The sequence below is a fragment of the Acomys minous genome (assembly GCF_964271855.1).
Source record: "Acomys minous genome assembly, chromosome: 4".
Lineage (NCBI taxonomy): Eukaryota > Metazoa > Chordata > Mammalia > Rodentia > Muridae > Acomys > Acomys minous.
The window spans coordinates 4,708,017-4,733,355 of record NC_140486.1 but is presented as its reverse complement, the minus strand read 5'-3'; the positions used below and the strand labels follow the sequence as shown (position 1 = coordinate 4,733,355).

The 25,339-nt window shown below is 40.2% G+C and overlaps 1 protein-coding gene across 3 annotated transcripts in view; it reads right to left on the bottom strand.

Moving 5' to 3' along the window:
- ZNF407 (zinc finger protein 407) overlaps window positions 1-25,339 on the bottom strand; it is a 381,799-nt gene that overhangs the window by 240,037 nt on the left and 116,423 nt on the right. For all 3 annotated transcript variants that reach the window (XM_084780282.1, XM_084780283.1, XM_084780284.1), the window contains exon 4: window positions 2,148-2,222. In XM_084780282.1, the coding sequence (XP_084636408.1) occupies window positions 2,148-2,222 (75 nt within the window). The remainder of the gene's footprint in view (window positions 1-2,147; window positions 2,223-25,339) is intronic.

Below are 25,339 nucleotides of genomic sequence, written 5' to 3'. Positions count from 1 at the left end.
ACCTGAACCAAAGAATGTTAAACTGGAAGAAAAACTCCACATAACCTAGTTTACATGGATGCTGTCACTTGAAATACTTAACAGTAGCCATCCAGATCATCTAACAGCATTTTTACACTACTTGGCAAGGCTAGTATAGTAAATGCAAAACCATATCAGTATCACACACACATACTAAGGTGATCTCTTTGTCACAGGATGATCTGGAATATTCTGCAGTGAGCAATTTGTTTAAATCTTGGTCACCAATCTATGATAACACTGTCATAGATTGTGGGAAGCTGTAAGAGGCAGGGTCTACTGGGAGGAAATCAGTATTTTAAATGTAAATTGATCCCTGGGCCCTTTCTGAATCTCTCTTTTATTCTATATTACCTTAGATAAAAGGGGGTCACATATATTATCAGTAAACAGAAGGCGGGGAGAGGAGGGGGAGAAGGGGGAAGAGGCTTGCTTCTGATGCCTAAAAGTGGCATCCACTCTCCAACGAGGCCACAACTCCTAACCCTTCCCAAACATTTCTGTCACCTGGGAACAACTACTCAAACATCTGAGCCTGAAAAGATCATTCTCACTCAAACCATCAATCTCTCTAACTTTATTTATACACTAGAGTTTTAAAAAAACAGAAAGTGCCCATAAAACACAAGAAAAGTAAATCTCAAAGCTAACCAGTAAATCTATGACTTTTACGGTCATGATATATTATATAAAAGGTATCTTCTCACTAAAAGAATTTGCATAAAAAATCTACATATGTATAAAAATTAATTATACATATGTGATTTTGATCTGAGTAAGAAAAAAATCATTTATACAGTTTATAGCTATAAAATTAGAACCATAATGTTTGAGATTACACAATTGAGATAACTCACATAAAAGCAAAATGAACATAGTAATAAAGATTGAGTTTTTAGAGTTTTAAAAAGTATAACGTGGACCTTTGCCACATCCCCAGATTAGTCTTTGACAGTTTACACTTCTCTACACTTCAAGAATAACGTTGTGTAGGAATCACTTGTTAATTGGGCATATTTTGGCCAGAAATAAGTTCAATACTTCAAAGAAAAGCATGAGAAAATGAGGTTTAGATGCAAAGGAATCAGATACAACACGCCAATATTTGAACACAGCAACAGCCTCTAAGCATACGCTAATGTGAAGAAAACTAATGCTTCAGAAAAAATACTCTAGTGATTCCTAATAGACAGGACAAGAGAGCATTTCTATTTTTGGAAGGGCCATTAGGTAATTTAGATATTGCTAAAATTGCTGTGGCCTTCTGATTCTCTGGGAGATGACTTCACAGTTGTCAAAATGTCATAACTCACACTCAGAGGAGTGTGGAAATCTAGAACATTTTCATAGGAGTTTCAAGGGAAGCTGAAAACCTCCCTTCAATTCTGAGAGAACTGAGTGAATATACTTCCAAAGTTTAAAATTTGTCAGGAGTAGCCATGCTCACCTGGTAGCTGACACTGCCAGATATCATTTCAGCTAAAATAATTAAGCCTACATGATAAAGCTAGTTATGATATACCACCAAGGAAAAGTAACCCAGGCAGTTGATGATACAATAACTGTAGTGTTATTTTTCATGACATGGTAACTGTAGTGTTATTTGGAGAATGACGCAAGATATTTCTATTTTAATATAAGCAATGCCTAAGTCTATAGTAAGAACTCAAACACATTATTTTTAAACTTCAAAATAAAACTACAATAAAGACAAAATTTAGTCATTTACCCCCAAAACACTTGTTTCAGCATACACTAAGGTCTTTATAGGATTCAATTCCCTCCAATTTAATTCTGTGTGTGTGTGTGTGTGTGTGTGTGTATGTATGTATGTATGTATGTGTGTGTGTGTGTGTGTGTGTATATATATATATATATATATATATATATATATATATATATATATATATATAATTTTCAGTGTTTCCAGACTTGACTTTTAAAATTACCTTATGCCATTTCAGTTTTTCTGAAAACTTGACATAATAAACAGGGTTCAAAAAGGAAGCTACAAATTCAAGATGAGCCATTGGCACAAATTTGAGAAGTTAGTTCATTAAACAAAAGCAAAAATGGATAAAGTAACTGTACTTATTTAATACAAAATACAGAAAAATGAAAATTACCTTTCTTTGGGAGTGCCAACTCCATGCTTGCCTAGTAGGTGAGTATTTAAATGCTTCTTCATCACAAAAGCAACCCTAAAATAAACGAAAATTAATTGTAAAATTATATCTTGACACTTGGCTAGAAATTTTTAAAGACATTTAATTGAGCATGTTTCTGATACAGGCATACACTATTACAACATAGACGTACTCATTAGGACAGTTGAAAGAACCATCCTCCTTGGTAGCAAAAGACATAAGCACCTCGAAATCAATGGGCTTCATCTCTGTTTCGTGAATACTGTACGTGTCCAGAAGATCAACATAGTGACTGTGGTTCTTTAGGCACTGTCTCGCATGTCAGTTGGTGAGAAAAAAAAAGTACCATGGTATAACGCACATTGCCCCATAGCTAATCTCACACTTCAAGCATAAAATGGGCTTGAGAAAATGTCATTCTATTATTTAAGGGATTGTAAAACACAAAATGGATACCTGTATGAAGCTTCTAGAGAAATATGGCAGTGATTGGAAGAAAGATTTATTTAATGCTGCAAGTGCCAACTGTATGTACATGATGCGCCCATATGCACAAATGTGCTTTTGTGCCAAGAAGATACCAATATAAGCAAAACAAATAGAGTACCACCCAGCCCACGATCTTACTTTACAAACAGAGCAGCTTATAAGCATATGTGTGGAATGGACAGAGCACACACCCAGCACAGGAACACTGTCCTTCCACATAGCACATCAATCACGTGACTTTCTAAGGCACCAGATTTCATTCTGAAGCATTAGACAAAATGGCTAATTTGAAAAGGGGGGAGGGGCAGGGGATTTACTGTTGTAACTTTGAGTGTAAAGGGCTTGCAAACATTTTTTGTTAATTATGTATTACAGCTGTCCTTCATAAAGTTAATTACTAATAGCTGAAAGGCAACAGAATCTATTTGCATATGTACATGAAAGGCATGACACATGCAAAAATATGATTTTAATTAGCATTCTATGATATGAAAGGCTACAAATCAAACTGGCATGTTATAAGACTGTTAACATTAAGCACTGAATTCATCTGGACATGTTTGCACACGGGCAGCAGGAAGAATGTGGACCGCTGCAGCCTCTCACAGGACATTTCCAACAAAAAGCAAAAGCAAACAAACCTCTAGAGTCACAAAGGCCTCCGTCTGAAAATAGCATCTACTTGGTTATTTTCATATAGTATTAGGAAAATGTTTGGGAGGAGATAATATGTTTGCACTTTAAAATAATTTTACTTCATTATTCAAATAACCTTGCATACACTGAACGCACCATTCATTCTGTTTTACATGGCAACAACAACTACTACAGTAGATGCTTTACAACCATGAGTAGCCAGTCACGTCATCAATCATCATAATGGAAAGATAATAATCACATTTAAAGAATCAAACTGTGATAATATTAAGTGAAGAGCCAAAAAACAACAACATAAGATGTTCTATATTTGTTTCTGCTTGATTTGTTAAGAATAAATAACATTTTTCATTTCCTGAAAAAAGAATACAGTAATAACAACAGTCTATTTAAGTCATAACTTTCCTACTGTCCTCCATTTTCCAATAATTAAAAATACATAAAGCTAATAGCAAAGAGCAAAGGTTAAAAACTCAAAGTTGCAAAGCACAGCTTATTTATATGACCAAGTACAATTTAAGAGATTTGAACTTAGAAACCAGAGTGCACTTTTTTAATAGAGAACCATTTATTAATTAGAACACTAAGGCTTAAAAACAACAACAACAACAACAAAACCTAAGTAAACATGTGGCAGTGCTAGGAGAACAAGAACAACAGGGAGAAAAGTCTTCCCCGAGAAGTCGGCTGAGCATCTCTATTGTTAGGCTCAAGAGGTGATTTGTCACTATTAGAGAATCTTGGGAAAAACTGAAAATGTGTTCAGACTAGAACATGAGCTTATGTTCAATTGAAAAATATTTACTCATCCAGTTTAACTTAAATGACAATTCTTTATAGTTTTCTCTTTAAAATATGAAAAATGGGGTACAGAACTAAACAGAGAATTCTCAACAGAGGAATATCATATAGCCAACACTTAAAGAAATGTTCAATGTCCCTAGTCATCCAGGAAACGCAAACAAAATGACTCTCTGAGATTCCATCTTACACCCATCAGAATGGCTAAGATCAAAAACTCAAGTGACAGCACACGCTGGCAACAATGTGGAGAAAGGGAAACACTCCTCCATTGCTAGTGGGAGTGCAAACTTATATACCCACTTTGAAAACCAATCTGGTGCTTTTTCAGAAAATTGGGACTAGTTCTACCTCAAGACCTGATTATGTACTCCTGGGCATATACCCAAAAGTTGCTCCACCACACAACACGGACATTTGCTCAACTAGGTTCACAGTATCTCTATTCATAATAGCCAGAATCTGGAAATAACCTAGATGTCTATCAAGTAAAAAATGAATAAAGAAACTGTGGTACATTTACACAATGGAAGACTACTCAGCTTTTAAAAACAAGGGAATTTTGAAATTTGCAGGCAAATGGATAGAACTAGAAAAGATCATCCATCCTGAGTGAGGTGACCCAGAAAGGCACACATGGTACACATGGTATATACTCACCTATATGTGGATATTAGCCACATAACACAGGATAACCACACTACAATACACAGACCTACAGAAACTAAGTAACAAGGAGGACCCTAGGGAAGATGCTTAATTCTCAGTCAGATGGACAGATAGAAGACACCAGAAGCAGCTGAAGAGAAGGAACAGGATGGAGCCTACCATGGAGGTGCTCTGAGAGACTCCACCCAGTGGGGGATGGAAGCTGATGCTGAGGCTCACTCCAAACTTCATGGTGGCGCACAGGGAGTCTTATGGAGAGTTGTGGAATAGAAGGACCTGGAGGGGTCAGGAGCTCCACAAGGAGACCAATGGAGCCAACAAATGCAAGCAGAGGCAGAGTGCTGCAGAGACTGATGCACAGACCAAGGACCATGCGTGGTGAGGACCTAGACCCTCAGATCAGATGTAGTAGATAGGCAACACAGTCTCCTTTTAGGTCTCATAATTTGGGGAGTAGAGGCTACCTCTGACATGGGCTGTGGTGACCCCAACACACTGATTGCTTCCCCCTGGCAAGGTGGCCTTGCCAGGACACAGAGGAAGAGGATCCAGGCAGTGCAGATGAGACTCCATAGGCTGAGGTCAGATGATAAAGGAAGAGGACTGGCCTTTCTGAGGACAAGGAGAAGGAGGAGGGGGAAAGGGGGAAACAGAGGGAGGGGGAACCAGGAGGCGACAAGAGAGGAAATTACAATCAGGATGTAAAGTTAAAAAATTAAAAGAAAGGAAAAAAACCTGAAGTTGGGTGGGTAGAAAGCTGAGGATGGAAATCTGGGGTGAGTTTGGGGATATGGTGAATATTATCAAAACAACTTGTTGAAATGCTCAAAGAATTAATAAAAAATATTATTTTAAATATAAATAAATAAATAAATAAATAAATAAATAAATAGAATATGAGCAGTATAATGGTTTCAACACAATCACTGAGTTTAAAAAAGGTGTAAGTGAGGCGTGCCTGGCTGACCAAAGAGAAGTCAACTGGAAGAGATACCTGAATGTAACCTATCTTTCCCCTACTGCATTAATACACCACTGACAGTACTTATAATTCATAGAAACAACCAGAAACAAAATGTCCCTACAAAGAAGCTCCAGATGAAATGCCTTGCTCCTATGAAACACCCATGCTCTTGGCCAGCATATTAATTATCACTTAATATGTGTCAGATTGAGCAAGTTCCGCACAAAACCAAAAAAGCCAAAGAAGTAGCATTAGGGCCTTCCTGGAGGTCGCACTTTATAGCCACAACACAAGAACAGGAAAAGTAGCACAAAGCCCGTGGCTCCTTCATGGAGACTGAATATCACGCATGTATCCTTTTAATTTATACATTCATCAAGGAGCCATTACTGGGCAAGGAATAGATCTAGACAGCTCTGTTGCACACAGGAACCAATAAAGTCCTAGCCTTTCGGAAATGCAATGTCTAGTGAGGAAGGCAATCCACGAGGAGAGGGGAAACAAAGTACTTTAAGTGATGCTAGTGGGAGAAGAAAAAGCACAGTAGGGGCATGAGCTAGAGGGTGAAGCATCCTAGACAGCTGGGTGAGCAGGGCTGATGGGCCAGGAAGTGGGCCCAGCACAGCCGTCTGCTCCTCTGGACTCACCTAACAGCCCTGAGGAGAAGGTACATAAACCGTAAAGCAGAATGGAGGCCAGGCTGGGGTGCACAAGCTGGAACAGGCCAGGCAGGCAAGAGCCACAGTGGGGTAGACCATAAAGGCCTTAGCTTTATTCTGTAGGTAAAGCCACTGTACACACAAAACAGGTGACTTAACCAGCTCACATTTTTAATATATTTTATTAATTTATTCAGATTACATCTCAATTGTTATCCCATCCCTTGTATCCTCCCATTCCTCCCTCCCTCCCGCTTTCCCCCTACTCCCCTCCCCTATGACTGTGCTGGGAGGGGCCTCCTCCCCCTGTATATGCTCATAGGGTATCAAGTCTCTTCTTGGTAGGCTGCTATCCTTCCTCTGAGTGCCACCAGGTCTCCCCATCCAGGGGACATGGTTAAATATGGGGCACCAGAAGAGAGTGGGGTCTGACTTTCACCAGCGCACATTTTAAGAGGAGTCAGCTCATTCTTTCTGTCTCTTATCTGTCTCTGCCCCACCCTCAGTTAACTGCTTTACACATAATAAACCATCCTGCCTCTACCTTGGGATTAAAAGTCATCTCACTGTAAAGACAAACTAGGCTCATTCCTGTTTATATTTAAATCTCTGTTTCTGAAGGGTTGAGCTATGCTCTACTTGTAACTTTAGCTCCAAATCACTCTGTTCCAGAAAACTGTAATCATGTCTCTGTGGCAAAACGTTGTAACAACCTATCTGCGAGCCTATCTTTGCTTCAAGAGGATGTTATGACTACCTGTTGTTATGACAACCTTATTATGAAGACCTTGTTGAATACCTCATGGTCATTTCTTTGACTCAGGAGGTTGGTTTGGCTAACTTACAATGTTATGTTCTGCTTCTATAATCCCACCTATTTTCCCCATCTAAATTCCCTTTTTGGAAACTCTATACCCCTAAGCTACAAAATCCTCTTCCTCACATCTAGTGCTGAGCTCTTCAACCCCACTTTAGAGGCTGGCAGCCGTGTACATAAATAAAAACGTTTGCTTTAATTAACTTGGACATGATTATTTGGATAGGTAGTCTTTCTCCTAGCACCTTTGGGATTAACACAAGTACCTGAAATTGTATCCCTTAAGTGAGTTTGAGTGTCAAAAGTACAAAACAGAGCTAACATTTACACTCTAGTTTTCCATAAGTGATTCTTCCTTTAAATTTCACTTCGAAATAGTTTCCCCACACTATAGGTTGTAAAAACATCTCTTTCATCAGTCCTTTACGTTCACTGTCGTTGATGGCAATATGCCTTATCAAAGTAAATGCAGCATCGTAAGCACAGAGAGATGTGAGAAGCCACAAAATTCAGCTGTACCTTGCTTGCCACCATAAGCCACACCATGAAAAAGGTAGAGTGCTGAAATGCAGGTAGTAGAAGGCAGCTCTGAGCCGGGGCCCTACTCTGTGGCAGACACTGCACTGCCCCTTTGGGCTACCTGCCTCATGTCTAGTCTTCTACTCTCCTAGGTTAGTACCTCATTGGGCTCAGTTTTGCATAGATCCCGGGTTGAAATGAAAGCAAGGTCGTTGGAAGGAAAAGGACAATCCTGGAGGGAAGTTACTTCAAGCCACATTGGCAAAAGGGCAGGTTATGAAGAATGTGATCTTGTAAATTCAAAGACACCATCTGATATACACAAAACACAGCGCCATGACACCCATCCCTGTGAACACCGCACTGAGACATCAGCACACAGTTGGCTCACTGCAAACCAGGTTGAGCCAACAACCAAATTATTGACATTTTTAATCTCTACTAAAGAAAGGGGTCACCAAACAGACAACACGCTATGAAACTAGCTGGCAAGGCTGATGACTCAGTACAAGAAAGTGCCTGATGTGGACCTACATCTGGATAACGTGCCTGATGTGTGCCTACATCTGGATAACGTGCCTGATGTGTGCCTACATCTAGATAACGTGCCTGATGTGTGCCTACATCTAGATAACGTGCCTGATGTGGACCTACATCTGGATAACGTGCCTGATGTGTGCCTACATCTGGATAACGTGCCTGATGTGTGCCTACATCTGGATAACGTGCCTGATGTGTGCCTACATCTGGATAACATGCCTGATGTGGACCTACATCTGGATAACGTGCCTGATGTGTGCCTACATCTGGATAACGTGCCTGATGTGTGCCTACATCTGGATAACATGCCTGATGTGTGCCTACATCTGGATAATGTGCCTGATGTGTGCATACATCTGGATAACGTGCCTGATGTGGACCTACATCTGGATAACGTGATCTCGTTCTACTTTACTGGAAACAATACAAGTCTAAGGGCCACACGGCAGCCTGAGGACGGCAGCAGAACAACAGGTCAGTCCTGCCTCTGCCACTTAGGACAGGGTGAAGTTGAGGAGATTACGTGCACTCTCCAAGTCCTAGTGACATGAGGCAGGCGAAGCACTTTATGGGAGGGCTATGATAAAGGAAGAAACCCTGACATACTGGCATCATGAGAGGCAGGGTACAAGTGCTGGACCTAAGCCCTGATGCTGGCATGGTCCTCAACAAATTCTAGCAGATGATTTGGTTTCAATTACGAAGACAAGTGGTCAGGTAAAGAATTCTAACACCAAGATGCCTACATTTATTTGCCCATAAGTGGTGTCACCAGAAGTTGATATAAAATAAAATGCACCTCACACATGACGGCACCCAGGAGTTTCACCAACAGCCACATCAGGCAACACTCCTGTGTGAAAATCACTTACCTAAAGAACTATCCATACACCCATTTCTGGTCATACTGTGGGCTCTGTGGTGGTGTGAATGACAACGGATCCCGTAGATTCATGTGTTTGACACAGAGGGGGTGACGGCATGCGTGGCCTTGCTGGGGAGGGGGTGACGGCATGCGTGGCCTTGCTGGGGGTGGGGGTGACAGCATGTTGGCCTTGCTGGGGGAGGGGGGGTGACAGCATGCGTGGCCTTGCTGGGAGGGGGGGTGACAGCATGCGTGGCCTTGCTGGGGGTGGGGGTGACAGCATGTTGGCCTTGCTGGGGGGGGCGGCATGCGTGGCCTTGCTGGGGGTGGGGGTGACAGCATGTTGGCCTTGCTGGGGGGGGCGGCATGCGTGGCCTTGCTGGGGGTGGGGGTGACAGCATGTTGGCCTTGCTGGGGGGGGGGCGGCATGCGTGGCCTTGCTGCGGGGGGTGACAGCAAGTGTGGCCTTGCTGGGGGGGGGGGGGTGACGGCATATGTGGCCTTGCTGCGGGGGGTGACAGCAAGTGTGGCCTTGCTGGGGAGTCTGGCATTGTTGAAGAAGGGGTGTCAGTGTGAGGCAGGCTTTGAGGTCTCATAGGCTCCAGCCAGTTCACCTGCTGCTGCCTATGGATCAAGAGGTAGAACTCTCGTCTCCTACAAAACCATGTCTGCCTGTGCACCGCCATGCTTCTCGCCATGATAGTAATGGACTGAACCTCTGAAACTGTGAGCCGGCTGCAACTGATTGCTTCCCTTTGTACGAGTTGTTGTGGTCATGGTGTCTCTTCACAGCAATACAAACCCTAACGAAGACAGACCACTAAAGGTGCATCCTAAAACTATGAAACTGCAAGGAGGAAAGAAAGCTGCCACATAACACATGTACCTCACTGTTAGGTCTGTGCTGGTAAACAATGAAAGTCCAGGCAGAAAACAAACGTATTCTGTAAGCTTACTGCACCACCCAGTATTGTAGCTATAGCAAGTGTGCATCTAACAGACTTACAGAGGATTATTTAGAAAATGTGTATCCTAGAGTATGATCTATTTAACTAAATTGCTTGTAGTGTGTGAAGCTGGGAAGAACAAAACCAAAGACCTAGGAGGCTAGCGATCCGGCCAGAAGTCCCTGACAGGCAGGCCCTTCCTTGTGTCTTCCTGTAGGTGGTCGTAACTGACACTGTTCCTGGATTACAGTGAGCTGCACACACTCAGGCTCTGACACTACTGAATCAGAGATTAAACATTACCCAAATGAGAATTTTGGGGATCACAAACTTTTCATGCCTCAACAAAGTTGCATGTGAAATCAGGAAATGTAGCAACAGGACTTGACTCACGCATTTAAGGGTGCCAGAGAATAACAAGCTCTGTGGTAGAGCCAGGACTGCAGCTCTGCTCACCACACAGCAGGGGCGAGCAGGTTCATAGGGTGATACTAAGTCTCCCTCCTAATGCACTGTGCGGATAATTATACCTATTTTATATAAACATTGTTTATATTTAAGTAAATGGTATCTATCACAATACCTACTATATAGTGACTACTGAACAACTATTATAAGAGAACCTGCGTTAGGAAAAACAAGGAACAAATTAACGCATCATAATTCTAGGTTCAGAGAGAAGAAAGTACACGAATACACATTCTGGTCTGAATGGGACGGAAGACAAGGAAACAAAAAGCACATCTGTAAAAATGCATTTACAGAGAAAATGTGAATAGAACCTGCAGCTAGCAATAACAACATGTAGGAACAAACAGGGCTTAGGATACACTAAGAATTCTCATGGCAACTTAGAATTTTGAGAGATTTTCTTGACCAATAGCAATTCTCAATAAAAATAAAAAAAATTGTGTGTACAAAATTACTGCAAACTCAGCAACTTATTTTTCATCATTAAATATATTTACACTATATAACATGAAGCAGATCAATATACTCTCCCATAATAAAACCTATATCCCTAAAGAATAAATATATAAATATCAAATAATGGTTCTTAAAAATATTGCTCACAATCCATTTTCCTATGATAATTCAAAATATTCATAAATATATTTAACATGATATTATTTGACTTTGGATGGAAATATTATTTGTAAATACAGGAATTTTTTTCCATTTTGCTGAATATGTCTTTTTTATTAAATAAATATGAACATCCTTAAAATGACGTTAAGTAAATAGTATTTTCTACTAATTTTATATAGTAACTTCCATTTCTAACAGTGTACTTGCTCAAGAGAAACAAATTACAGATTTTTTTTGTGATCATTGCTCGCTTCTACTGAAGACCACACATTACCAGAACCACGGCTCCTGGTAGTGCACGCCCTATATTAGACTCCAGTGGCCATGTCTGAGTGCAAGGCACAGAGAAGTCACCACAGATCCAATTAGCAAATGTAGATGTGTACTGTGATCAGGAGAACACTTATGCAAGTGGAGAGGGCGAAGGAAGGAAGGAAGATGGCCAAAACCACAAGACACCAAAAAAAGATCAGAAGAAAGCCGGAAGGATGGAGACGAAGCCTGGGCGCAGAGAGAAGGACACAGTGGCCCGTGGGAAGCTGAGGCCATAACGAGAGAGATGTGTACCCACGGCCTAAAAGAAGGTGTGCAATTGCAAAAAACATTATGCACACATCCCTGTTTCACCTACAGGACAAAATGGGGTGGCTGAATGGAAATGCACTATTCACTGCTGCTTCTGTGCAAAAAGACGTTTTGCTTTGTGCATATGGCTGCTTTGCCTCCAACTATGTAAGCACAGCACTTGCATTCAGTGCCACAGAAGTCCAGATAGTGGAAGAGGGTGTGCGCCCTGCGCCTGGAGTTAAGAGACAGTTGTTAGCCACCACGTGGGCTGAGACCCAAACTCAGGTCTTCTATAAATGGAAACAAATGTAAATGAAATTCACTCTGGCAGATTTTATCTTTATCTCTATTTTTTCTAAAATAAGTAAAAGAGTTGTTTAATAAAAACAAAGATAATACATTATGCTTACAGCTTACAGTTCATTTTGTTTCCTCAACGACTTCTTAAAACTCTATCACAATGCAATGCAGACATCACCAGCTCATCCTGACTTAGAGCTGAGGCAGAAGATTGGTCACTCTAAATTCTTAGAGGAAATGTAGGCAAGAAGTTGAAATTGCAACAGTAAAATTCATGCCTCATGACTTTTCTACAGAGCTCTCATTACAACTGCAAGCTGATGAACGAAAAGTACAGTCTACTGAAAAATAGCAAAAGGAGTACTAATGACATCTTCACAAATAAGGTCAGTGAAATTCATTAACTCCTTTTCAAAATGAACAAAAAAGAAATGAAAGATCGAGCAACTAATACAAAGAACAAAGGATTTTATTTTAGTTGTAGGGTTAAGAAAGTGTGCAATGATTTAAAAAGAAAAATATATAAACAGAAATATACTTTCTGCACTAGTTATCTCTCTTGTCAACTTGACGTGATAGTGGCTAGAGCCATGTGGGCAGAGGGCACCTTGACTGAGAAAGCTTCTCCACCACACTGGCCAGTAGGCAAGTCTGTGGGGACACTTCCTTGATTTACAAATGATGTGAAGGGGCCCACACCCCACGGTAAGTGACACCACCTCACGTAGGTGGTCCTAGCATCTACAAAAAGGAAGCTGAGCAAGTTATGGAAAGTAAGCCAGTAAACAGCAGTTCTCTGCAACCTCTGCGTCAGTTCCTGTGCTGGTTTCTATTTCTGATTAACAGAAAGCACTAAGAAGAAATAAGCATTCCAAAGTTGATTTTGGTCATGGTGCTCAGCACAGCAGGAAAAAACAGAATATGACAACCACTGTCACCTGCACTATATGTGTAAGCACACTCCCTCTTAGGGTTTTAAGCTTAGCTTTATGAAAGAATACACCCATCATACTTTGGCACTAGTTTAGCCTCATGGATTTATGAAAAAGGTTAAATATAAAGTATTGGCAAGACAGCAGAATACCAAGATAATTTGGATCATGAGGTATCTGCGCACACGCGCGCGCACACACACTTTTTTCCTCCCAGCCCTAAGCTCCCAGAGACAAATACCTAGGCCATATAGATAGGCTCTTCTCTAAAATACCCCATTACACTAATCTAAATTATGCCACATGGCTGGTTACCTAAGCTTAGGTACCATGTGTCTGTTCGCCTCACATGATGCCAGCTGAATCTCATGTGCTGGGAAGAGATGTTAGAAAAAGGATGTGATTAAAGGCCTGGGAGCTACAGCTAGCCACATGGCTGGGTGGGGCTAGGCAGTCAGTTAGCAGAGAGCTCCTTGAGAATCTGCCCAGCTAATGCCTAAGATTTGAAATATTAAAATGTCCTGGTGTCTTTACTTGTACATGAAAGGCCACCATAGTTCTTACAATAGCAAACTTTATGGAAAGACCCATGCAATGATATGAAAATAAATACAATGAAAACTGTAATTTTACTAGGAAAAGAATATATCTCCAGAATAGAACAATAAATATTTTACAAGGATTATTAGATATAAAACCACAATAGTGACAGATACACACGTCTGTAAACCTGAACCCTCACGTGCTAAGCTGGGCCGTCTGGCTGATGTCTGCAAAATGGTCTCTGAGGGAGGCTAAGGCTGACGGACTGGGAGATGGAAAGCAGCACAGCCTACATGAGAGATCTAATCACAAAATAATAAAGAAATGATAGGGATAAATACCTATAAACAGTTAGCAACCTAAAAAATGCTAAGTGTGAAGTATTTCAAGAAATGAAGTAACTCTCAATAAATGATTGCTATTAATAAATTAAGGCTCTCTTCCCACTGAAGCATGTAATTCTGATATTGTCCTTATTGATTGAATCTGCAGGTGCTAAAACATACAAGAGTATTTATGTCAGGGAATAAAACACTAATCAATAAATCAAACAAAAATAGGTTTCTACTTTTATATATAATTTGTTTTCAAATTTCTTCCCTAATATCTTGTGCAAATTGAGGATAAAATGGGAGGCAGCGAGAAGTGGTGAACACCCCCCACCTCCGTTGTACTCTCCCTAGGGATCAGGGACACACTGAGCCCCATGGGAGGGAAAAGCACAAAGCGCCACTCAAGAACTGCATCCACCAAACAAAAAGTTACTGAAGAATTTCTTCTAAGAAGTTTGCTCAGTGCATTGGTGAGCTGTCTCATTTCCAAGAGGTGTAAATTAGAAGGTCCAGAGATGCACGGTGAAATGGGAACATTTTAGAAAAACAATAAGAAAAAAAAATCTTCCAAATGTTTACAATAAATTGTAAGAGGTAAAAAACTTAACAAATTGCAAAGAGTGTAAGTGCAAATATAATAAATGAAAAAGAAAAAGTCCAAAAATAGAGGAAAAACAGTGAGTCACAGAAAGCCTAAAGTAAGAATGGCATTAGATTTATAGACACAGAGGAAGGACAAGGAACAGCAGCTTCCAACTTCCACCTGACAACTATAGGCATTAGCCACAAATGAGCTAAATTATACCAAAATTCAAAACTCTCCTCTTCTGAAGATATAACCACAAACTGGAAGAAAATCTTGGAAATCACATATATGATAAGATACATCTAAAATAGATACAAAACTTCAGGTTCAGTAAGAAGCAGGAAGCTGTATGCTCTGAGATGAAGGAAAGACTCCCAGAAGCCTTCACGACTGAGGAAAACAAGACCTGTAAGCTCACAAGAATATGGTGAGCAACACTCAAAAAATTCTAATGAGATCCAGAGTGGGATTCTTTGGAACACTGAAGAAAAATAGGAGAAAAGCAGAAAGAAACGACTGATGGTTCCATCACCACATGAAAACAGGAACTATCAAACATTTCTGCTTAGAATATAACGTGGATCATTAGAGAAAACCAAAAACTGTTCAAATATTCATATACAAGCTAACCCTGTTGAAAACTACACAAGGAACTGCTACAAAAAAAATCACCAACTTAACTAGTGCAAACACATATGTGCAAAGCAAAGAAAAACATGGGAAACTATTTCAACTATAGGCTGACAAATGGAGACTATCAGCAAAGGGATTTCGAATATGCCAAAGAACCGAACACAAGGTCACTGTAACTGAAAAGCACAATAACCAAATGAGAAACTTGCTGAGATCATGAGAAGAAATGAACCACCACATCAAAACACAAAAATTAAATAAAAAAACCAACAAGAACAAAGGAAAAACCAACAAACGAACAAAAAGCAAAAAGGAAAGAAAAAGAAAGAAAAGAAAATTGGTGTGCATAAAGATGTTCACTCTAGACTACAAAAAAGGGACCAAAAGACATAGAAGATGGACAGAGTATCAACAGCAGAAAAGCAAGCATCAAATGATAGTTCTCATGGGTGGGATGAGAAAACATACAGGAGGCTAGTGGGAAAAATACAACATTCATGTAAAACATTATTTGCAACATCCATGAAACCTAACAAACATGAAAAAGATCCACAAAGACAGACAGCATAATCTAATAACCAGCGCCAAACACAGGGAAAAGCCGCAGACAACAACAGAACTAACTACCCTTGGGTTAGGTTAGTAGGCCTGCTACTAACCACCAAGATTAGGAGGTGAGTCAGCCTCCAGGCTACTCAAGACAGAAGAACATGCTGTTCAAACCCCCCCCCCCACACACACACGCACACACACACACACCAGTAAATAAAGATTTCTGTATAAACAAAAAAGTATAAATGCAAGCACAGAGAAAGAGGAAGAAAGCTAGGTGAATAAAAACTCAACGAATTAATAGTTGGCAAATCAGCTCTACAAGAAATAGTAAAGATAATCCTTCAGGCTGAAACTGAGAGGAAAAGGCAGAAATTTACCTCCATGTGAAGAAATAAAAGACACTTAATGGTGATTATCTGGATAAATGATGAAAAGATACAAAATTATCTTTTATTTCTACCTCTTTTTTGTTTCTTGCTTGGTTGAAAGATACCAACTTAGAGCAACAATTACAACAGGACATAAAATGTATTAAAAAAAAATCTGAACCACAGTAATAAAATAGAGGAAGAGAGAATGAAGCTACACAGGAGCAAAGCTTTGCATGGTTGAAATTAATTTGGTATTCAGCAAACAGTAATAATGTAAGTTACAATGTTTACTGTCATCCCCAGGGTAAAAATTAAGAAAATTTAAATACATAAAATTTACATGCATATATAAATTATATATAAATATATATTACATACTCATACATTTATATATATATACATATATATGGAACTACAAATCGAATTAAAAAGATAAATAAGAAAATGCCAGCATAACCTACAAAATAAAATATATGTGGTGAAACAGAGAAACAAAGAGGCATATGGACACACAGACAAACAGCCAACAAAAGGCAACTATAAACAGCATGGCTCCAACATGTCAACAGCCAAGGCTAAGGAAACGGGCTCATACACTGCAATCCAAGGGCAGAGGCCTGAAAATGGACTTTAAAACAAAGACATCCAGAGGGTGGGAAAATGACTCTCTCAGTACAAAAGTGTCTGCTTGTTAACCATGACGACCTGAGCTCTCCACTGAGGAAATGCCCTCACCACACATTTCCTGTGGGCAAGCCTAGGGCACAGTGCTCTAAGTGATCATTAACTTGGGCGGGCCCAGCTCGCCATGAGCAGTGCTACCTCTAGGCTGGTGGCCCTGGCTGCAGCCTGAGGTATTTGATCACAGCAATGGAACCCTAAGATGCAAACACCTTTGCATCCAGAAGGTAGTAAAAGATATCAAACATCACATTCCAACGACTCGAATAATGGAGGAAAGCATCACACACTCAGTACCCAGAGGAAAGATGATGTAGACAGACAAGTACTGTGCAAAACAGGCTACCTAGACAAGGACCGATCCTGAAAAGGGTAAGAGGGAATTTTCATGATGATGAGTAGGTACAGATAGAATGAAAAAACAATAAAAAGTATCGGTACACCTAAAAAGAAAAGCAAATACTGACAGAATTGAATGAAGAAGCAGAAATTCAAACAATGAACTCTAAGACGCTTAAAAACTTCTACTTCAAACACACTGCCCTGCACAATCAAAACAGTGTCCAGTGCACCGCACAGACTCCAAAGCTGTCCCCTGGTCAAGGATGGCAGTGATCCACACAGGGCATAAGACTCCCATCACAGAACCTATGTGGGAAGCTCATTAACTTGTGAAATTAGGATTTGGAGAGATGGCTGAGGAGCTGACAATGCTTGATAGAATGGAGCTTGGTTTCCAGCAACCAGGGCAGGAGGCTTAAAACAACTGCTTGTATTTCCTTTTCCAAGAGATCTCAGCTCTAACACACACACACACACACACACACACACACACACAATCTTAAAAAGGAATTAGCTAGTATACATTAATTAAAGAATATTCTCACAGCCAGATGTGCAGTGGCAAATGCCTGCAATCCCAGCACTTGGGGAAGTAGAAGCAGGAGGATCTCTGAGTTCAATTCGATGACAGCCTGGTCTACAAAGCAAGTCTATGACAAACAAGGTTACACAGAGAAACCTGTCTCAAAACAAACAAACAAACAAACAAACAAAAACAGCAACAACAATAACAACAACCAAAACTAAAACAAAACAAAACAAAAAACAAACCAAACAAACAAAAACCCAAAAATATTCTCATAAATAAGCAATGGATCAAAGAAAAAATAAAAGCAAGGTCCGGGTTAAGAAGAGGATAGAGGACTTGCACAGACGTGCATGCCCTGGCTAAGAACACCACCACAAAAGGGATCAGGAGTTGGATAGAAATTCTTATTTGTAAGCATCTATACTTAAATGAAAAACCTAACATTACCATCTTAAATAACTAGAAAAAGAAACAAAACACAAAAGACCAGAAAGGAAGAAAATAAACCCCAGAACACTGAAATGACATGTTATAGAAATAGGGGACAACACACTCTAAGTTACTTACAAGAAAAGATCAAGACAGCACAAATTAAAGATTATTATTATGACTGGTGGAGGACAGAGGAAGAGCAAGGGGACTAACCCTGTGCATGAACAAGGAGCACTAATAACACTAAATTTACAAATAAGAACTTTGAAACATTCTATGAATACTGGCATTCTACAAATTAGACCAAAATGGTCAACTGAAGTGGGAAAAATCTTAAAAATGAATATATAATAAATATATTATAAATAAATACCTACCACATATAAGAGTTTATATAGAAACTCAAGAACTAAACAATGAAAATACAACCCAAATTAAAATTTGGTGAAGTGCCTGAATAATAATTTTCTATAAAGAAATATAAAAACAGACAATGATCAAATTAAACCCATTTAGTCATCAGGGGAAACTTCTAAAAACCGCAGCAAGGGACACCCTGTTCAAACCCTCCAGATTGGCTATAGCTTTTAAAAGATCATGTCAAGTGCGGTTACTACTACAGAGGACAAAAATTGGTACAGCTCTTGTGGAAAGCTATAGTAGCTACTGCACACTCTGTTACTGCATGAAACAGCCATCTCCTTTTCAGACATAGAGCCACGGGCTGTGAAAACACACCTTGCACCCACACAGCATTACCTGCTTTACATGAACACACTCCAGGGCGCCTGAAAAGCATTAAGAATGCAGGGGTCCACAAAATGCTGAGTGGGTAAACCGCTACATCCTTACAGTATAGCATTAGCCAGGCAAAAGTAACATACAGGGCACATATAATATATATGAGCTGTGAAAGATCATGCCAAATAAATGAAGTCATATATGGAACAGCACATGCTGAATTACCTTACTAGTATTAAATATCTGGAAGAAACAAATCTATAGAAAAGGAAAGCAGATTATTTTCAAATGGGTCACACTGCAGAGCCCACCACCCTGCTCAACTGAGGAAGATCCCACTTTATCATTCACTTAGGTTTTCTTTTCAGATTTTGTATACTATGTATCACAAAGAAATTTTTTAAAAAAATGATAATTATAAAGTAGGTAAGAAAATAATTTAGGCTACTTTTGAAGAACAGGTGAAATTCAATGCTAGCTAGGATTTCCGGAGAGAAGGTGCACAGTGGAAGGTCCCTGTGGACTGCATGCGTACCAAGGTTAGCCACTGATGGGCCAAGGAATAAAGCTTGAAGGCTGGCAACGTTCGTGAGGGACACAGAAAACGGTGATAAGACTGGAAGTAAGATCTCAATTTTCCTGTTAAGGAAATGGAATGGAAAATGTGTTGGTAAACAGTTCTTTAAGAACTAAAGTTCACAGAAAGGAAACTCTAAGATAGTGAATTCACCCACAGGAAGAGAAAGATTTACACACAGAGTGCTCCATTAGAAGGATCAGCACTCCTGGACTAGAACAGCTTCTAACGCAGAAATAAGAGAACACTCAACAGCAACGATAAGGACATATCAAAGACAACAATATTCCAGAAACCAGATCCAATTAACAAATCTGGGGACACCAAAGAAACAAAAGGACTCATTGTTTAAATAAATCACACAGAGAAAAAGAATTAATGTGTGAAAACAACAGTCTAAGCCTATATATACATATATATAATTTAAATAATTAATTAGTGATAGTTAATGTATTCTAGATATACTACCTACAGACACAGTGAAGGACATTTTGCAAAATAATTGACCTATGTTATTGCAGGTTGAATTCTCTGCAGCGTTTTCTGTCCGTGAGCAAACAGAACATAACAGAAGAGGTTGTTTTAGCAGTACTGTGTTCAACTAACTCAGCTCTCAGTGTCCCTATCCGACGTCCTTCCTACAGTAGACGTAACACTGTCTAGTGCTCTAAGCTGCCCTTCCCAAGTGAGATGTTCCACTGCGGCCTACAGTTCTGCTTCCAATCATGAGGTATACTAAAATCATAAAACCATACATTGTTACCACAATGGCATACTACGTCTAAACTGGAACTCAGAAAGCACTAAGTTCTGGAATCTATAAGCTCGTCAACTAATCATTGGTAAAAGCCATCTGACAACTCCACTGTGTTTCCTCTCTTTCTGCCGCTATAGTTGTAAACTCTTCCCAGTGAAGCATAAGCTTAAATGGATCAATAAATGGGGGTATCAATTAAGTATTCAGCCTGAAATAACAATTACTGCCAGTTGACAAAAATGGCACCAACTTCTTTAATTGACAGACCTTTCCTGAGTTAATACTGAGAGCCTCACATGAGCTGACAAACAGGGCTTGTAGGCAAAAATGGTGAAGGAAAGAATGTAGAGTGAGGGGAACACACAGACAAAAGAGAAGAAACACAGAGAGGAAAGAAGAGGGAGGCGGAGAGGAGCAAAGCAGACCTGTGTGCTCAGAGCTCTAATATTCTATGGCTATGTATAATATTTTGCAAAGTAAAATTGACTGAGATGGAAGCTATTTTGCATGGTACAGTGGCGATGGCTAACAAATGAGAGTTTTGTGGGCTGCATGTGAGTCCCCTGCCTCATCTGCCACCCCTAATGACAGCAGCCACCTGCTGTTTTATTGTCACAGCTGGAGCCAGTTCACACTCCTTGGTGCTGAGCTCTGCCCATGAGCACCAAGCTCTCTCCTCGCCTCATTACTTTGATGAACTTTTTATGGTCAGCACCCATGAAGACCTCATCTAGGACTCTGCCACACAGACTGGCTTCAGGGAGTGCTTTCAGTTACAGGAGCTGGTGGCACACTGGCACTGGCTGCTCTTGTCTGGCAGCTAGTCCAGAAGTCAATGCCCTGTACATTTGACACAACAGAGCCTGTCACAGGTAAGATGCCATGACACCGCATACTTCCTTCTCGGTGTAATATGAAGATCATAGAGTGCACCATAATGAAGATTTTAATGGACATGTTATTAGCGAAAGCCTAATGTACTGTTTAAGATTGCTTCCATAAAATTACATTCTTTTCATTTTCTACAGACTAAAATTCATAGAATTTTTTCCTTTAGCTTTTGAAATCAAAACAAATAAAATACTATCAAAGATGCATTTACATTAATACATTAGTTTCAGTTAAAATTTTTCTAATTTGCTTTTAATAAAAACATGCAGCAATGTCACGTGACTACAAATTAGGCCTCTATTATATAATGTTGATGGTATAAATCTTGTTCACAGACTATCTTCAAAAGAAAACTCCTTCTCAAGCTGACTATAGTCATTACTACCAAATACATACTGTTTTATCAGAAATATCATGACTGGCTACAGAATGAGAAAGAAAAGATTTTAAAATATCAGCAACTTAAAGTAATACTTAATTCTCTAATGCCTGGAAACCAACATACACCTGACAACAGAAAACTAAAGGAATCATGGAGTGGGATTTTAGCAGGTGAATTTTTTTTTTACAACTTCTGAATGTTAGAAGCTATTAAAATATGCTACCCAAAATATGCATGTGAGTACATAAATATAATGTGTGTCATTGCTTGTTTTGTATATTCTGGGCAATATTAAAGATCAACTCTACTACTGAGCTTCATTCCCAGGCCTCAGCTTGTGTGACAAGGATTGGAATCACTAATGTAGCTCAGACTAGTCACTATTTGGCCCATGTTGATCTTGCACTTGACTGTCCTAACTCAGCCCTACCCAGACTAACTGAAAGTCACAGGTGTGCACCACAACTACCGTAACTCAGGGTCACAGGTGTGCGCCACAACTACCGTAACTCAGGGTCACAGGTGTGCGCCACAACTACCGTAACTCAGGGTCACAGGTATGCGCCACAACTACCGTAACTCAGGGTCACAGGTGTGCGCCACGACTATGATAACTCAGGGTCACAGGTGTGCGCCACAACTACCCTAACTCAGGGTCACAGGTGTGCGCCACAACTACTGTAACTCAGGGTCACAGGTGTGCGCCACAACTACCGTAACTCAGGGTCACAGGTGTGCACCACAACTACCGTAACTCGGGGTCACAGGTGTGCGCCACAACTACCCTAACTCAGGGTCACAGGTGTGCGCCACGACTATGATAACTCAGGGTCACAGGTGTGCGCCACAACTACCGTAACTCAGGGTCACAGGTGTGCGCCACAACTACCCTAACTCAGGGTCACAGGTGTGTGCCACAACTACCGTAACTCAGGGTCACAGGTGTGCACCACAACTATGATAACTCAAGGTCACAGGTGTGCACCACGACTATGATAACTCAGGGTCACAGGTGTGCACCACAACTACCGTAACTCAGGGTCACAGGTCTGCATTACAACTATGATAACTCAGGGTCACAGGTGTGCACCACTACTACCTTACAATTCATCATTGATGTGTTTTTTGCCTTCTCTCCAAAGAATATAAGTTACCCTCATTCTGATACTCATCATTGATATTCCAAATATTTTTCCTAAGTAAATACAGTAATGTGAATGTTATTAGTGCATGCTGAACTTTAGCCAAATAAAACTAAATTGCGCATTTTGTTCTAAATAAACACCAAAGAGCAAAAGCAAACAAACAAAAATGTCAACACTCACCATATTAGTTTATGTGGCAAAACTAAGTATTCCTGAACAGCAATCTATAAAAGCAATTTCATGAAAGTCTCTGCTTTACCAAATGATGGAAACTAATTCACAGAAACACACACTATAGATTTTTATTTAACTGGGTGCTTTAAAAAAGGGATAATCGAAAGACAGCCTGAGGGACCCTGGATCACTATGTGCGTTGTTCCTGAACATCAGGATAAACTGATAAAGCCAAAGAGGCCTTCCCAGCTACACAGGCTGAGTAATCCATGCAAGGTAGAAGCTGTTTTTTCTGAAATTCTGCTGAAGTTACATATTTTCCTACAGCAACATAAGAACATTTAAACTTATCATTTATAGAACCTTGGCTGGCCATGTCCCCCGACAAGAACCATAGACTCGGCGACTGGAAGAATGGATCTCCGGTGGTTCAGAGCAGTAGCTATTCCTCCAGAGCACCCAGGTTTGATTCCCCAATACTTACATGGAAGCTCACAAACATCTGTAGCACGTCCCAAGGACCCAACACCTAATTCTGGCCTCTACAAGTGTCGCATACATGGCACACAGAGACATACATGAAGGCAAACCACTATGACACAAACAGTAGTAACTAATTCTTTAATTTAAAAAAAACCAAACTCTAATACAGCCAGGTGTGGTGGAGTACGCCTTTAGCCCCAGCACTTGGGAGGCAGAGGCAGAGAATCGCTGTGAGTTCGAGGCCAACTTGGTCTACAAAGCGACTGCAGGACAGCCAAGGCTACAGAGAGAGACCCTGTCTTTAAAAACAAAAAAAAAAAACAAAAAAAAAAACAAAAAAAAAAACCACACACACACACATACACACACACACAAAAGCAAAAACAACAACAACAAACAAAACCAAAAACACTTCTAATACAATCCCCAGTACAAGGCATGAGGAGTGACCTTTCCAATAGTTGGTAAGAGTTGTCCAAGTGGCCCCCAAAACAGTACTGACTATCAAAATAGCCTGTGGCTGCATTTCAGGGGATGAGGGTGGGCACCTATTACTGTACACTTAGAACACAGTACTCAGATGACTCAAGCTAACTGTAAGCTGAGAGTCTCTGAAGTCTACCCTCTGCATACTAGAAAATACATTGCTAACTGCCAAAGGAAGGAAGCACTTAAGTAGATCAACCAAGTTGCAATACCTATTGACCATAAAAATGACCAGCACGGTTAGAAAAGCATAAAGGTGCATAAGTGGCACCAACTAATTGGGCTAAGACCCATCCAACAGGAGAGAAATTGTGCCCTGTACTGGAACCGCAGGGAGCTTCCGGGACTAATGAGGTCACAGACCGAAGAAAAGAAGGCACTGCTGCTCCTTGCCACACCAGCACACTTCTTACCACCATCTCAGTTCCATGCCTACACCCTAGATAGGTACAGCCACATTCCTTACTAAGCAAGCCTGTCTACAAAGAAAGAAAAGAAAACAATATAATGCAGAGATCAAGCGACTGTGGGGAACCCAGTTCCAATGAGTACACTTCCATCACAGCTCTTGCACCCAAGGCTCAGGAAACAAAAGAGGCAGCTGAAACTCTGCTAGAGCTGGGACACCGGGAGTTTGCTATGAAACAGTCTCTCCGAGAAAGAGCTGCATAAATGACACCTGAAAAATGGCACTATCAAAGGACATGATGAAGGGGGTAGGATAGGGGTGGGGACAAATTCTGAGGTCCCATCCCTAGAAAAGGAAATACAGGCAACAAATTCCTGCTGGACAATGAATTTGCTTCTTCTAGGGATGAGCCCACTTGTTGGTTTCCAATGCAGTTGTCAGCCCTGAAATCACTCATACGCATATAAAGAACAAAATGATCTGCAGACTGTATATTTATGCATGCACATACATGTATGATATATTTATGCATGCACACACATGTATGCATGTTTGTTTGTATGTGTATATGTAGATATGTTTGTAAATGATAAAAAAAGAGGCTATCAGTTGAGAGGGGAGGATGGGGGCTTTGGGAAAAGGGCACCTAGGAAGAGCTGGAGGGACTTAAGGAAGGCTACAAAGTGATGTAATTCTATTTCAGTTGAAAATTATTTTTTTTAAAGAATACAATAAAAAACATAGAGAATGCTGTTTTTCTAAGTCCTTATCATATCTAATTATCCACAACCATACATTGATATTTATTGTTCTATAAAAAATTAATAGTTTTCAGGGGCTGGAGAGTGGCTCAGTGGTTAAGAGCATTTTCTGCTCTTCCAGAGGTCCTGAGTTCAATTCCCAGCAACCACATGGTGGCTCAGAATCATCTGTAATGTGATCTGATGCCCTCTTCTAGCAAGCAGATGTACATGTGATAGAGCACTTCTATGCATAAAATAAATAAATATTTTTTTAAAAAGGGGGGGGGGGGCTGGAGAGATGGCTCAGTGGTTTAGAGGACTGACTGTTCTTCCAGAGGTCCTGAGTTCAATTCCCAGCAACCACATGGTGGCTCACAACCTTCTATAATATGATGTGATGCCCTCTTCTGGCCTGCAGGTGTACATGCAGGCACAGCACTGTATATATGATAAATAAACAAACAAATATTTTAAAAAATTAATAGTTTTCATCCCATTTTATATACCTAGACAAACTTCAATGGTACTACCACACTCACCATAAAAATACTAAAATATTCCATA